General features: G+C 40.7%; 2 protein-coding genes across 4 annotated transcripts; one reads left to right on the top strand and one right to left on the bottom strand.

Moving 5' to 3' along the window:
• The first annotated feature begins 616 nt into the window (after positions 1–616).
• Positions 617–8,011, top strand: LOC117488866 (B-cell lymphoma 6 protein homolog). 3 transcript variants are annotated; one of them, XM_034138016.1, is made up of 9 exons: positions 617–692; positions 2,824–2,995; positions 3,242–3,463; positions 3,982–4,743; positions 4,835–4,962; positions 5,055–5,222; positions 5,475–5,605; positions 5,956–6,093; positions 6,752–8,011. In XM_034138016.1, the coding sequence occupies exons 1-9, from the start codon at positions 662–664 to the stop codon at positions 6,893–6,895; spliced, it is 1,896 nt and encodes a 631-aa protein (XP_033993907.1). In that variant the 5' UTR covers positions 617–661; the 3' UTR covers positions 6,896–8,011. The 3 variants fall into 3 exon arrangements, with proteins under 3 accessions (XP_033993907.1, XP_033993905.1, XP_033993908.1); XM_034138014.1 differs by having other exon boundaries at positions 3,979–4,743; XM_034138017.1 differs by lacking the exon at positions 617–692 and adding an exon at positions 786–1,927 and having other exon boundaries at positions 3,979–4,743.
• Positions 8,012–8,691: 680 nt separating this feature from the next.
• cmpk (cytidylate kinase) lies at positions 8,692–16,414 on the bottom strand. The gene is made up of 6 exons (XM_034138168.1): positions 16,159–16,414; positions 13,428–13,574; positions 11,286–11,438; positions 11,106–11,182; positions 10,788–10,884; positions 8,692–9,443 (listed from the first exon to the last, which is right to left on the bottom strand). The coding sequence occupies exons 1-6, from the start codon at positions 16,300–16,302 to the stop codon at positions 9,402–9,404; spliced, it is 660 nt and encodes a 219-aa protein (XP_033994059.1). The 5' UTR covers positions 16,303–16,414; the 3' UTR covers positions 8,692–9,401.
• Between the last annotated feature and the right edge of the window lie 151 nt (positions 16,415–16,565).

Genomic DNA, 16,565 nt, shown 5'->3' with positions numbered 1-16,565 from the left:
CTTTTTGTTTTGGTACTCTAAGAATGTGTGATGCTAATATTATTGCACATTAACGTGTACTACATGTAACAGAGTATTCCTTCACTGTAGTACAACTACTTTAAGTAAAAAATCTCAGTATTTCTTACCATTTTTGCTTACTAGACAGTTAAATCCGCATAGCAACTTAAACTGGCTGCTAAACTGCAGCTAGTAAGACGAAGTGGGTAGATGTTAAAGAAGAAGAAAACAAATAACTAAAACAGGAATATTATATTTCAAAATACTAGAAGATAATATAACTTTTCTCAAGTCTTCGTTGCACCTCAGGCAGGTTTACAGCGACAACATGCTCTCATATTCCCCACGGTATTTATAACTCGGTCAGCTGACCTTGCACTTGGACCCTTCCACAACACGGGAAGATTATTTAACTACGACACAAACTAATACACGACTTATACTTCGGTTAAATTCCATACCAACCCTATAAACAAGTGTGAAAAGTAGTTGTTACTGAGCAGATAAATGTTGTTGTGCACAATATTAACGATATCAGGGTGGAAATGACACAGATGTGGATAAGTAGCTCCCCCGCCTAGCAGATAATGGTACGGTCCTCTGTTGAAATTCCGAGAATTGAGCCCCTGTGTTTCTTAGAACAGGATTCTCAGAACTGGTGATGCACAGAGTTTCGAGGAAACTTTTACAAGGTGACTTTTTTTTCCTTCCTTTTTCTCAGCATTAGGTCAGAAGTGTTGTGAAGTACATGTTGCTCTTGTGGCTGCTCCTGGGCATGATTATTTTTCATTATTTATATATTGAAAATGTTGTGATATCTTTAGACAGAAGTGAACTAACAGATTTAATGCATGACTTTGACAGCTGCACTGCTTTTGACTGTTTTAAACGGAAGTGTGAATTGTTTAGGTTGTTTAATTTAGTCACTTAATTACATTAATAGCTGCCGTTACACTTAAAAACAAACAGCAGCCTCGTGACGTGAACCTTTAACGAACACAGCAGTTTGAGTTTGTATCCATATGTGAATACATGTATACCTTTTATAGTTGTGTTTGGTGCAGCATTTGGCAATAGAGGCTGCAAAAGTGTCGCAACAGGACTAGTCGGGCTGGTTTTGTGACGTCTAATTCTTTCTGCGCATTTTCTCATGTCTTGAAACTATCTGTTCATCTCACTGAGTGTTTAATATGCAAAACCGAGGAATTTCCCTTATTAGTTTCCGTCGTGAAAACACCATTTGATCCACATAATTAAAGCCGTCCCCTGACTTAACCCCGTTTCTAAACTTGTGCTGGCCTGCTCGGTGTCTCGCTGCCGAAAGAAGTTAAGCAGCAACAACTAACCACTCCTTGGAATCACAACCTGCCAAAACACACCGTCGCAGTTTAGTTTCTCCCCCTGATAACTCGCGGTTCGTTTGGCGGGAGAAGAGTAAATGTATTAGTGGGTTAATTTAGATGAGTTGTACTTATACAGGGGGAACAGGAAACCTCTCTGTGTACTCGCAATCTAATCTGAGCAGTCAGGACGGAATGTGCTCAACGTCAAACACGTTTACAACCCACAGGCTGCCAGCACTGCGCTGCTACATGCGGGAGAACCGCAGAGTACACATGGGGACACCGTTATCAAACTGGTTATCCTAAAAAGAAGTCCGCCATTAAGCTATACTTTGTTTTATTATTGTTTCTGTCAGTATTTTACGTCGCTTCGAAATGATAAAGTCACAGTTTTTGTCGCAAATCCATTGCGTATTTGGTCTTGTTTTTAATGAAAATATTAAGTGAAACTCCCTTCGACTTTTCTCTCTACAATGGCGCCTCTCTTTGATGAGGCGCTGTCAGGACACTTGTTAGCTTCAAAGCTTGTTTTGATGTCAGTCCTTGAAGGCATCTGGCTGCTGTTGCACACGAATGAGCCAGAGGTGATGACACATGATAAAAGCGGTTATTATTATATTTAATGACTGTTCATTCGTGTATAATTGACGCTTTATTACAAAAAGAGAGAACAGATTTTGGTGGGGCTAATTTGAGGTTATTAACTTTACTCAGTGTAGCAGAATATGCAAAGTGAACGTTTTTGTATTGTTCGTCTATTATGTTAAAGAAACTTGACATTCAAAATGTTACTGAAAAATAATAATTGGCATCAACATGGCATATTTCAAGTCCAAAAATAATTACTTACAATGGCTAATTTTAGAATACAAAATAGTATTGTATTCTAATTATTGCTGCATCAATGTCTTCATCACTTTAATGTTGCAGCTTAAATACTGCTAAATTCACTAAAAGATCATAATTTGTTGATCATATGTTGTGGCATTCATCTGAATAATTAATGTATGGAGTAAAAAGTACAATATCTGCCTAGAATTGCAGCTGAGTAGAATAATAAAGTAGCGGGAAATTAAAATACTCAAGTAAAGTACCAGTAACTAAAACAAATACTTAAGTACAATACTTGAGTAAAAGTACTTAGTTACTGTGCACTGACTGTTCTGTGATGAAATACTGAAGGCTGGGGTTTACTATGATATTGACATTTCTTACAAATGTTAAATGGCTCAGCATGCCATCTACTGTTTGAAGTCAGTACTGAAGGCCAAAGCTGACTGACAATAAACAAAACCACACAACGTTTTAACATTTCAGAATAAGAAGCAATGGGTAAATTACACTTTAAGTAAAATTACTTTTGTCTGAGAATCTGCTTGAGTGATGCCCATGTAGGTGCCAATTTAACCGCATTGTTATTCATCTACCCAGAACACTTTCAGCAACTTACTCTCAGTTTATGATTTTCGCCTTCCATCAGATTTCGACAGCATGGCCATGACTGCTGATGGCTGCATTCAATTCACACGCCATGCGGGTGACGTCCTGCTCAACTTCAACCGCCTCCGCAGCCGCAACATCCTGACTGATGTCGCCATACAGGTGGACGGACAGCATTTTCACGCTCACAAGGCCATCTTGGTAGCCTGCAGGTATGCACTATCAGATCTGACACAGACAGCATGAGTACCTATGCCTATACCTATGTGCTCAATAAAGGGCTTTTTCTTGGAGCTTATATTTTAATTCAGTCGATCACAAGGTGTGTTTCCTTCCACCTGTCTTTATGTTAAATGTGTGATGTATTTGAAGAACTGCTGCTCCTGACACCGCCGCCACACCATCTAATTTCACAACTTGAATAACACTGAACCACCTTTTCTTTTATTATCTTACAGTGGCTTCTTTTACTCTGTCTTCATGGACCCCAAGAATGCCAACCTAAGTGCCATAGGCTTGGACCCCAAAGTGGACGCCAAGGGTTTCTCCATCCTGCTGGACTTCATGTACACGTCCTGTCTGGACCTGAAGGACAGTCTGGTCCAGGCCACCATGAGCACAGCCATCTACCTCCAGATGGAGCACGTGGCCGACACCTGCCTCAGGTTCATCCAGTCCAGGTACATGAGTCAAAGAATGTGGCACACTGCAATATCTCCGTAAATGAACGAGTTGGAGTTAAACTTACTTTTCTAGCGGCGAAACAAATAAATAAAACTGAAGATGTAACAAAAAAAAGTGAGCGAATCTTACGCAGGGGAATTTATCCAATGTCCAGGCAATAAAGTTGTTTTGTAAATGTATTACCGACAATCCAATATCCAACATATATATGACAGTGGTCTCAACTGTGGCTTTTCCTGTGTTTTCCCTGGTAAATAACAATTTGCTCATTTTGGTGCGCCAATCCCACCAACACCCGTCTCCAATTATTTTTATCACCAGGGTCCAAATCACGCGGTGCCCAAAACTGCCTTCAAAATAAAAGCATAAAGAATTACTTTACTTAACTAAAATAATTACAATAAATAATAATACATTTACAATAAAGAAAAACAACAAGAAAATAAATGTTTAACTATTCAATACTATAAATCAATGTATCGCTCCAACACATACTTTGTTGTTGTTTCAGCAGCCATCAGATTGAGGAGGCCGAGATCTGCTCGTCACATCTGTCCGAGGACATCCTTGCTTTGAGGACGTTTGAAGACAACGAGCCAAACTTCAGAAACATCCTCCCGTCCCCGCTCCAGGACTGCAAGGGCTACACCCCCAATGTGTTCAGGGGGATCAACACCTCCGGTTCCTATCACGTCTACGGCGACTCCCAGCTTCCTTCTACGAAGCTTGAAGGCCCCCACCAGCTCAGCGACCTTCCCAGAGGAGGGGCCCAGCAAAGATGCTCGGAGGTGCCTCACAGCGAGTCCACCACCATGCTCTCCCACTCCAGTTTCCCCACCAATATTACCCAGAGGTCCATATCCCCCATGGAGGAAAACGGCTGCCCAAGATTGTCCCAAGGTTTTAGTAAAGGTGTGATCTGCAGCCCTCAAAGCCCCCTCCGATCCGACTGCCAGCCAAACTCGCCGACCGAGTCCAACAGCAGCAGGAACGCAGCGCTGAGCCTAAGACAGTCCTCAGAATGCTCCAAAGACACCAAGGCCCGCAACTGGAAGAAGTACAAGCTGATTGATATGAACCAAACTCCAGACGAAAACGATAAGGAGAGCCGGGAAGGCGGCGCTGAAGCTACACCCATGTCCCCGACGCTGAGCCCCTGCAGGAGCGCTGCAGCAGGCGAGGCGCAGGGGGAGGAGGCGGCCGGCGAGCACAGAGAAGAAATCCACACGGGTCAGAGCGTGGAGAGTTGCAGCAGCAGCACCTGTAGCAGCATCAGGTACAACACTGAAAATAAGAAGATGATATGGTGTTTTTTCTATGGTAGCAAATAACTTATTTTAACTCTGTGGTTGTATTTCTACCCGCAGCTACCGCCGATGCTCCTCCTGTGGTTGTGACAGCCCGCAGTGCCTGGATATCGGTCACCTTTCTCCGGACTCTTACAGCAGAGAGGACACCACCAAGCTACACTCAGAGTATTCCTCCTCCGGCTGCGGTAGGTGGCCGTCAATCAACACTAGGATTATTTAAAAACAAAACCATGGAGGTGTGCTAAAATCTCATTGTTTTCATTGCTTCTTTGTGCAGAAAGCAACATCTACTTCTGCAACGGGTGTGACTGTAAGTTCACGGAGGAGGACTCCCTGAAAGAACACATGGCCCAGGTGCACAGTGACAAGCCATACAAGTGTGACTGCTGCCAGGCCGCCTTCCGCTACAAGGGGAACCTGGCCAGCCACAAGACCGTTCACACCGGTGAGATTAACATTCTTTTTTAGAGTATTATGTAGCATCTCTGTGTTAAAAAGCCTTAAAACCACTAGAACTATGTCATATAGCTGTTGTGTTATGTCATTATTTTATCCCAATCTCCATCTTTGTTATTGTTTTGATTGAGGGACCCCTAGTGGCAGGACATGACATTTTGTGCCTTTAAAGTCACTTTAAGTTGACCTTACATGTGTGACTGTTATACTCATCGTTCAACCTGCTGATGTGTACTTCCAGGTGCAAAGCCTTACCACTGCAACATCTGCGGCGCTCAGTTCAACCGGCCAGCAAATCTCAAGACACACACCCGCATCCACTCTGGAGAAAAGCCATACAAGTGCGAGACATGCGGCTCCAGATTTGTCCAGGTGAAGAAAACAAAGGAATCTAATGACTTTAGAATCAACTTGAAACAAATCAAAAGATACTTGCAACTCGAAATGGGCTCTAAGACCAATAGCAGTTTATCTTTTGTCAGAGAGATAGATTTCTTAAATAGGGAAAATAGAGGGGATAAGAGACCACACATGGATTCAAACACGCAGATTAAAGATACAGGGAGAAGCATTAAGACCTGTATATATACTATGCTATAGTGTGTAAATGTGTTTGAATGTATGTGAGTATATCCCAGGAAGAATAGCCAATGCTAATGCTACTGCTAATGGGAATCCTAAGAAAGACTTAATGTTTAAAGTATATATATTTGTTCCCACAGGTGGCCCATCTCCGCGCCCACGTCTTGATCCACACCGGAGAGAAGCCTTACCCCTGTGAGATCTGTGGAACTCACTTCCGCCACCTGCAAACGCTCAAGAGCCACATGCGCATTCACACCGGAGAGAAGCCTTATCATGTAAGCTTCCTCCTCAGCTGCTCCCTCCTTATCCATTGAGCTAAAATGAGAGTAATCCCTTCCCCCCCGTGTGCCTATCATTAGTATTAAATCCTGAGTGGTAATCCTGCAGAGCACCTGTAGCTGTAGGGGATGCATCTGCCTTTTTAAAGCGGGCATATAATGCATTTTCGTTTTTTTCTTTCCTGAAGTGTGCGTTATCAGCTTGTGTGCGTGTAAATGGTCTGCAAAGGCTAGAATCCCTGTGTTCCCTCCAGAGGGAGTTTCTCTCCCACACACTCCCCCCCTGAAACGCCTCCATTGGACTTGTTTGTTTAGTTCCGTAACATACTGACATCACAATGTTACACTCTCACTTCTATCGGCTAGTGCTCAGACATATTGTACGTGATAGGCTAAGGGGCGTGACATCTCTAAGCAGTTGGCCAATCACAACAGAGAGCTAGCCAGCTAACCAATCAGAGCAGACTGGGCTCTGGTTTCAGACAGAGGGTGAAAAGAGGTGCTGCAGCACAGGCAGTATGAGAAGAATAAAGAGCTTTTTGAGCATTAAAGCATGGAGACATGTCACAGTAGAGACACTACATACTGATATGAACCTGACAATGAGCATGAAAGGCCCCTTTCAAAGTTACAAATGTTCTCTTTTTTTTCTCAGTGTGAAAAATGCGACCTTCACTTCAGACACAAGAGTCAGCTGAGGCTTCACCTGCGGCAGAAGCACGGCGCCGTCACCAACACCAAGGCTCAGTACCGCAGGACCCCCAGCAACATCCTCACGGGCCTGGTGAACTCCTGCTGAGAACCCCCCCCCCCCCTTCCCCTGTCATTTCCCTTTCTCTTTTGCATCGGCCGCGGTGCTGTAAAAAGATATTTTTACAAACAGAAACATAAATATGATATATGTATGTGTTTGCCCTTTATGCATTTGTAAATAATGCACATTTCCCTTTGGTATTTCAAAGATTGTAGAAGTTTATGCTTTCCATGTGAATGTCTTAACAGAATGTACGTTTTGAATGTGAATTTTAAGCAGCATTGAAGGACGGTCCTGTCGTTCGGACTGAGATATCACTGTTACAGGTTTGCTTTGATAACGGTATGAATTTGCCCAGTAATGTGATCACACTTTCACAATTTGTTTTTATGTAAATAAGATAATATATATTTTCAGATTGCCATCTGCTGGCAGAGAACGAATATATTTACGTTACATTTGTTGCTTAAACAAGAGCTTTTTATTTTTACCGTTTGGTAGTTTGTGGTACGTATTTTATTTTCATAATGTTTAAAAAAAAAATGCTATGTACATATTTTTCAATCATTTCTAGCCTGTTGGTATTTTGCACATGCTCATGACATAATGCTGTAATTCATATCTTTTCATACTTTTCTTTCAAATATTTCTACTTAAGCTCTTGACATGTTGAAATTGTTTGTTAGACTCGGCACTTGCTATTTATACTTTTTCTTCGCTGTATTCAATTACATTTTGGTGCTGCAATGATTCAGCTGGATCATTCAAGTGTGATGTGTGTTATCTTACCGTGTGTATTACAGTGCACTCGTACAAAGCAGTGTATTAAAGTGCCTTACATTCACGCTTCTCTATTCGCTACCGTCACAGTCGAACTACTAATGTGTTATAACGCTGACCATATGGAAGCCCTGGTAGTTATTAACTGCTGTTGGTATGCATTTCACCTTTGGTACATTGCCCTGTTGTCATGTGTACGCATGGCTGGTACGCTTTGTTTTGAAAGCTGATTATTTGTTGAGTGTAGCTCTTATGATGCAGAAGCACCAGGCCTCAAGCTAAAAAAAACGCTCAGGAATATTAGTAATATGTAAGCAAATGTCTTTGTAACTGCAGATGATATATATATGATACATGAAAATAAAAATGTATTATGTAGCCCCTGTGTTCATTGTTTTCAAGTAAATGTAACGGATTTTTCAAGGAGACTTGCGTTTTCACTCTTATACAAAACACAATTCTCATAAATAGAAAAACGACTTTAGTTGATTCACTTCTTTGTATGTGTGGATACTGGAATATATACGAAAAGATAAAAGATGAAGAATAAATAAACTCTTGCATAAACAAATTATTAATTAATAAAAACTATAAATTGCAGTCTCAATATATGAATGCATGTATTCCATTACATTTAGCTGATGCTTTAAAAAACAAATACTGAAAAAGTCAAAGAATAAAAATGTAGACTTAAAATATAAAAATATACATTTAACGATTTTTCAAATTATGTATATATTAATAGTGTATATGTTAAATGTTCTATATTCTGTCAAAAATATTTCTTCATTTTACAAATTAATTTCCTTATTTATTTATCCTGTTAAAATTCAACTGACTGAAAATAACTTTGAAATACCTGTTCAAATTATTTAGTGATGTCCAGCACCTCCTGGTGGCTGATTAGGATGAAAGCCACAGCCTGCATGGGTTTTTTTTAACTTCTAGAATCGTCTTAAAATGTTTACTTTAGCATCAAAGTGAAATACACAAAACCAACATAAAGAAAGTTCATCATATTGACTGAATAATGTAGATGAGTTTAGAAAAACAAAGAGAAAAAAAGTCATTGTTTTTACTTTTCCGTTTTATCCTCCCTCCTTCACACCGATACAGTACAGTAAATGTTCATTTTGATCTTCATATTTTATCAATGATCTCATGGGATGAAGCTCATCAGGGCCTTCTGTTAGGGGTCTAATATTCATGAAGAGTGGGCCATGTACCAAAAACCGTGTTGCAGGTAACTTCTGGCACAAAGGCAACTGCTCCTGTAGCCCTGTCCATTAAACACAGAAGTTTTATGCGTTTGATATGGAAGCTACAGTATGTGATGTTCTCACACAAATCCCTGTATGTGACCATCCTGTCAAACTATTTGGTCTGAAGCGTTATGGCTGCCTCAGATGACATGATCCTCTGAAGACATTGGTGATATAATACCAGACTACTAGAAGTGTGTTTGATTGACCGGAAAGTGTCCAGCTAAGCTACGATACATTTTGTTCCTATGCGAAGGCCTCGGACTACGAGCTGTGACCTCTTCTGATCGCTAGTAGCTGCTTAGCAACTCAAATGTCATTCATACCGATACATATTGTACACACATTCACAAACCAACAGTGCAGCACTTTACAAAAGAGATGTAAAACAAAGAAAAAGAATGTAACCAAAGGTAAAAAGTCATATGAATTGGCATATCAACTTATTAGTGTACTTGATACAAAGAAATCTTAAAAAGTAAATGAATGTTGTTGGCAGCTGGGGAGACTCAACCCTCTTTCTTTAGGACGGCTTTCACATCAGCAAACACCTGAAAGAGAAAAGCAGACGAGTTTACACAAACAACTCTGATCAAAAGTTAAATACATACAAAAGCATTCCATTTGTCTATCATTCTGATAGCTTGCTAGTTATGATAATTATCCGTTTTGTAACAGTTACGGGGTTGCTGTTGAATATATTATTCTCATTATTGATTGTAATTATTGGATTACATTTATATAATGTTTTCTTTTTCAAAAGACCTCAAGGTGACTGATTTGTTGGACCAACTGTCCAAAACACACACATTTTTATTTTTATTTGACAAAAATACCCAAACAATTAAATACTATAAAAGATACATTATATTAATGATAAAAAAAAACAGCAATCAATAAAGTTACAAAAACAGTAGCAGATTCATGTTATGCAGATTTTTCATTCACACCTTGTTAAAAGAAACACTTCCTCATGGCAGTATATTTGAGCCCATTTTAATCCAAGTCTCAATATAGCCAAATTATCATTTACAAAAGTTGTGTTAGAGCCAGTATTTTTGTTTATAAAAAGGGCCACCTAATCGTGACGTCTGTAGTCAAGGATGTATAAAGGACTACATTTACCTCCTCTAAAGAGACAGAGATGGGAAGTCAGTCGGAAAGGCGCCTTCGAGGCACAGTTTTTAACCGTTAAATTACTGTTTAAGTTGCCATTAAAGTTATACAAGCCTAAACATAGAAAGAAAGAAAGAAAGAGCACCTAAGTTGTTTATTCATTATTTCAGTTTTGCCTCTTTTGTTTGATTTGTTTTGACTATTGTAAAGGCCTGTTTTCTTTGTTTACTGTATGAAAAGTTTGTTATTTTATTTACAGCAAAAGCACATCACAATATCATTTGACACATTAGGCACTTTCACACCGGAGTACTTTTCCCAGGAATAGTTCCGATAGTTCCTGGGATTTTGCGTTCACACCAAAAAGATCTGGAACTAGAACCTTTTCACCCCCTTTTCCCTTCTAGAGAGCAGGTACATTCCTGGGAGGAAAAGGTTCCCATTTCTGATTGGCTGGGCAAATTGCAAACCACGCCCCGTAAAACTTGGAAAACTTTTGTGAAGCCGCCATTGTATTTGCTGGCATTAGCATTATTAGCATTAGCATTAGCCCAGCGCACCAATGGAGAGAGACTAACTTATGGCAACACAAAAGAAAACATGGGAGCGGTGGAGATGAGGAGGTGTCGGCATTCTGGCGATTTACTTGGAAGGCTTCTACTGAAGCCAGTCCCCAACTCCGGGGACTTCCGGCCGGGGACTCCGGGTGGCAGTATACGCCGTGAAGTTGTTTGCGGCCTGCCAGTAAACCCAAAGCAGAAGAAGAAGAAGTGACTCACCTCATCCACACAGCGAGAGGCGTCTATAGTGCGCACCTTGCCGCTTTCCTCATACAGATCAATGATTGGTCGTGTAGACTGCAGGTAGGTCTGGATTCTGCAAGAAAAAGAAGACTGGTTATTGGGGTCAGACGACACAGGGGACTCAAAGGAGACAAATTAGGTCAAAAACACATGCAGATATCAAGCTAAACAGGTCAGACAAACCCATACGATCAGATTTGCTTGTTGTACGTTGCTACAGACGGAAATATTCAATCAGTGGATAAAAGGCAGCAGGACATACTTCTTGGGTTCAGTGCTGTTTAACTGTTTTACCTTTTCTCCAAGCTTTCTCTGTTGTCATCACTGCGTCCACTGCTCTTCCCTCTTTCTAAACACCTGTCGATACAAACCTGAGGGAAAAAGATAAATAGATGGTGTGCTCATTTGAAACGGTCTCTATTTGTGTTTAAAAACAGCTGGAAGAGTTATAGCTTCCTGGTTTTCATGACGCACCTCATTGCCGCAATCAAAGAAAAGAACAAATTTGACATCTGCTTTGTCTTCCATGACCTTTTTCCAGCCCTCAAGGTTGTCCTTGTTGCGGGGGAAACCGTCTATGAGGAAGCAGAACTTTTTCTCGTCTTCCTGCATGGTCTCTTCCATTGCCTGCAGAAACGGAAGAAAGATTAGAGCCCTAATATCAATGTTTTGATAGAGCTGATTTTTCAAATGAAACCAGCTGTTAATAAAGACATGCAGATTCTACTTAATGTTTTTTTTCTGTAGAAGTCAATGAAAAACTCTCGTTTCATGTTGCTGACAAACTTAAAGGTCCCATGTCATGCTTTTCCGGTTATTACCCGTCCCCTTGTGTGTTATGTAGCTTTTTCTGCATGTAAACGGTCTGCAGAGTCACAAACCCTCAAAGTACACCCTGTAGCGAGTAAAACTCTAACACAGAAAAGACCTGTCTATGCTGCCCCAGAACGCCTCGTTGGGGATTTATCTGTTTCCATTGTTTTCTTCCGGGGCCTATTGACGTCACTACGTCCAAATGGACCAATCCGCGAAGCTCTGCACACACACTCACTCAGCCTGAGCTCCGCACACACACACACACTCACTCAGCCTGAGCTCCGCACACACACACACACTCACTCAGCCTGAGCTCCGCACACACACACACACTCACTCAGCCTGAGCTCCGCACACACACACACACACTCACTCAGCCTGAGCTCAGACCCCACACAGCAACCGGGAAATGACACCAGTAATCCAGCTCACACTGTCCGCTCCTCGCAGCCGCGCAACGTCCCGCCAACACGGCACCCAGACCCCACGCAGCATTCTTATCTGTTTGTCCTTACAGGCATGGGCGTAATTTCCACTGGGGACAGGGGGGACATGTCCCCCCCCCACTTTTTAAATGTGTTTATTATTTATTTTCATCACAAATAAAACAGGTTCACATGGATAGGATACTAGATAAGTGTGCACACTCATTATATACACTACACATTTTTCTTGGATTTGTTAACACTATAGTCCCTAATATATTTGTAGAAAGGCAGGAAATTAAATTGAGAACATTTTTCATTGCGGAGGACCCCCTGTTTTGTGTCCCCCCCACTTCTCAAACCAAAGTCACACCCTTGCTTACAGGTGTCATTTTCTGGTTGCTAACGCCATTGTAACACATAAACACTGATGTTCAGCTGTAACGGTGGTAGACTCATCAGAACAGAGTGGGCGAGCTGACCAATCAGAGCACAGTGGGCTTACAGGGAGGGGGAGGCAGGGGCTCCAACAAGCCGTTTAGGACAGAGAGTGAATACACATACTATACAGAGATGCTGTATGAGAAACCAATGTGAGTTTGGAACATTGAACAATGTGAATCTATTCTAGTAGACCTCAACAATGGAATTATGATCAGTAGAAATGGCCATGACATGGGACCTTAAAAAAATTAAGCGTACAGTTTCACAGTGTAATGATCCGTCGATTGAAACGTAACAGTTGAGACGTGGCACTTTATAGCGTACAGGAGGACTTCATTATTTATTTGAATTAAAAAATATATGAAATGTTATTTATTCTTTGAAATGTCTGAAATAGTCCAATAATAAAAACGTTTATTCAATTTTTGTATGTTTTTGTGAACTGATATAAAACAATTGTGATAATATCGTGGCAGAATTTGTGATGTAAGCAAATATTGTGTTGCTGTCCAAAGGATCAATATGATATAATATTGTTCTTATATCATAATAATATTGGACGGTGACGAAACTTTAGATATACACCCTTACTCACACTGCAGGTGTGATTATTTATATTAGCGTTAAATTGTTTCAGGAAAATCATTTGCAATGATCCATATTCATGTCAGAAATGGTATAAGATTGGACACCCTATCATTTTATCAACAACTGATTATAGGTTTCAATTTAAGAGGCAAATGTTTGTTTTGGTGTATCTACTTCATAAAAGTAGTAACAATGTCCATTGTTACTACTTGTTTACTGCAGTATGGTCATGAATAAAAGGGACTGGCCCCAGGCAGACACACAATCCTGTCCTTTGCTAGGCAAACACAAACCTGATTTATATGTTCCTGTTTTTACATGTAAACCTGTATTTGGGGCATACCTTCTTGAGTAAGTTGATGGTGATCTCCACAGGGACAATTTTGCCCTCCTTAATGTAGTTGGAAATGAGCTGTCCAGACTCCGACCCCTCTCGAGCCCGCTCCGCCCGCAGCAAGTCCCCCGCAGACAAGTGGGTGTAGTTGAAGCTCTGAGAGACACAAACATTTTTTATTTTAAAAGTTGATGAAAATGGTATTTAGGGATAACCATTGGGAACAGTTTCCAAATTGTCTGAACTCTTTGGAATCGTATGCCACAGAGGTAATGCAAGCATATGAAGAAATACAACTTTTGTATTGGCTATGCAACTCCTAAAAGTGAAATTGATCATTGTTTTAGCAATTTCAGGACAGGTAATGCTACCCATATGAACTCTTAACAAATCCCGGGGAAGATAATCAAAATATCTAATATTTACACTGTATGATAAGATTCCTTTAATGGGTGCCGGCATGTTTTTTTTCTGACAGATGCGTCTTCATTATGGCGTCAAACTCTACGCCGCTGGAAATGTTCAATAAGAAGTCATAAAGGAGAGGAACAAGTGCAAAGCGAAGCCTCATTTTATGAAGAAAGATGATAATATCAGTAAAATCATTATTTTGTATCATGTTTAAATGTTATTAGGGAGACATTCTACCATGTGTTCAGAGTCTGAGATAATAAAACAACTTGATTGATGCTGAAGAAATGTGTCGGTTTACTTTTTTTTCTCCACATGGAAAATGGACCAGGAATCAATAAAAGAATCAGAACGATAAGCAGAATCAATGATGGCATTTGTATCAAATCCTATCAGTTCCGGTTCTATGGAAACAAAGCACTCCGAAACCAGTGATCAAGAGAACATTTCTGGAGAGGAGAAAGCTACAGTTGGTCATTTAAAAAAAGAGAGACAGTATAATTCTAACTTTTGAGAAGCCAGCCTCTAAGGAGAGGCTTACGTGTTCTCCATCTTTGTGCACGCTTGAAAGACGTCTCTATGCATAGCTGCCAGACAGGCCTGCTTATGGCAGCACCCAGAGACATCCGGGTAGTTATCAAATCCATACCACCACTGTACCATCCTTGAAAAACACAATTTCTTGAGTTTTGACCATTTTAAGTCTTTTAAAAGTATGTGTTTTATTTATAAATGTTTACATGGACTGGCTCCCCCCCCCCCTCCCTTAGGGGAATTCATCCACAGAAAACACACTGGACGCTGCACTAGGTCAGAAACCAGAGGAGACTGTGAAATCCACCGCAGACGGACAACTTTTGGACAAAATGTCCTCTCCATTAAGGGCAGCTCATTGTGGAACAGCCTCCCTACTGAGATACGGGATTGTCCCACTCTTAATAGTTTTAAAGGTCAACTCAAAGAATGGTTGAGAAACAAACAGACGTGCAATCACCGCTAAATGCACTTTAACATAGGGGTATCTCCTATCGCACTTTATGTGGCACTTTTATCTTATCTTGCACTATATATGTCGTAGCTGCTACATTGTACTGCCATGTGGTAAATGCTTGTATATGCTGCTCATGCTCTTTCTGCATATCATGTATTTATTTTTGCTATGTATATAAATGTCATGTTCTTATATGTTGTATGTGACGGGACTACGGATGGAAATGAGCTCAAAGCTAAAATCCGGTTCATTTACACTTGTAAGCATTATTTTGTTTTAAAGTGTTCATCAATGTGCACTGTCCCAATTCAAATAAACGATTAAATGAAAGTCTCTCAAAAGCTCCCTCTTAGTCAAACATGAAAGAATCAACATTGGCTTCCAGCAGAGCTGTAGCTTCATAAACCTTCAAGAGTTCAGACAAATATCAAAGCTGCAGCATCAAGTAGGGACTTTTGGGTGGCTTTTTATATAACTCACATACCATTTGACCATTTTGCTCTTAAGCCATCCACCCAATTCATAGAATGAACTGGATTTGTGTTCTATCATTAATGACAAACAACCACAGCATATGTGACGACACATCAAAACAGACTAGAGAAAAAAAAGTGTCATGTATGGATACTTTAGCAACAACTTCTTAAATGTACAATCCAAATTCAGGTGTTTTATGTGTAAGTATGACTCATCATGTTTAACAGCTGTATGGGGTGATCACCAACAATCTCTCAGCCAGTGAATGGGCCTACGTGCCCATCTCTTTCTATTTGTTCAAAGTCAATGGTGGAGAGACCAAGCCCTCTTCACACTCACATTGACCATTACATAACCTTTACTACATACCAAAGTCAAAGATAGTGTTAGAACACAGTGCAAATGTCAATAGGGTGTCTCCTGCTGGCTTCATTTGCACTCTGTGTGACGCTAACTAGCCGACATTTAGCCAATTCATTCAGGCGTTTGACTACACAATATTAAACAGAGGGCTAAAAGCCTAAACCCCATTTTATTATTATAATGCTTTGACTAAGGTGTCAGAAATGAATGCTGATGATATTCAGAATAGTTTAAAGATAATACAATGTTAATTTCTATCACTACAGGCTTAAATATGAGCACATACAAATTAGGCTAACTAGCTAGCTGCTATAACAGGTTCATTTTAGAGGACAACCGGAAGACATTTAAATGTAGACAGTACCTTATAGAAAAAGGCGCTATTAAAAGCATAACCATCCTAAAAATGTACTAAATATAATTTGTATGACGGCACGCTAAGTCTCAAACATGAAAGTCATTATTTTCATTGTCTTTTTTTCTCGCCATCACTCGTACCTCCACGATTTTGGAGCACTGGGTCCCTTTGCCGGCTCCAGGCCCCCCCAGCACGAAAACAACCTGCGGCTTCATCATCAGCGACACCCGGTACAACAAGCTCGGCACCCTCTGGAATACTTTAGCGAACAAACCGCCGATCATAAACCAGCAACAGGAACTCCAAACTGGGTGGGGACCAAAATAATAAGCCAAGCTAGTGCCGGGTGAATGTGTGTCCGTGTCCGTGGTAGGAAGTCGAGGAGCAGCAGAATGACACTGCTTCCGCTGTTTATTTCATCGACCAATGAGGATGCAGATAGGAGTGATGCAGGCGTGTAGCCCCGCCCCCTGCACTTGTTATTTTTTTTCAATGCAGAGGTCGGGTGACGCCCCTCCCCTGCCTCCCTAGCATCAGCACCTCCACA

Source organism: Trematomus bernacchii, unplaced genomic scaffold (assembly GCF_902827165.1).
Source record: "Trematomus bernacchii unplaced genomic scaffold, fTreBer1.1, whole genome shotgun sequence".
NCBI lineage: Eukaryota > Metazoa > Chordata > Actinopteri > Perciformes > Nototheniidae > Trematomus > Trematomus bernacchii.
Note: the sequence above shows the minus strand (reverse complement) of the source record. Positions and strands in the feature narration are given on the sequence as shown.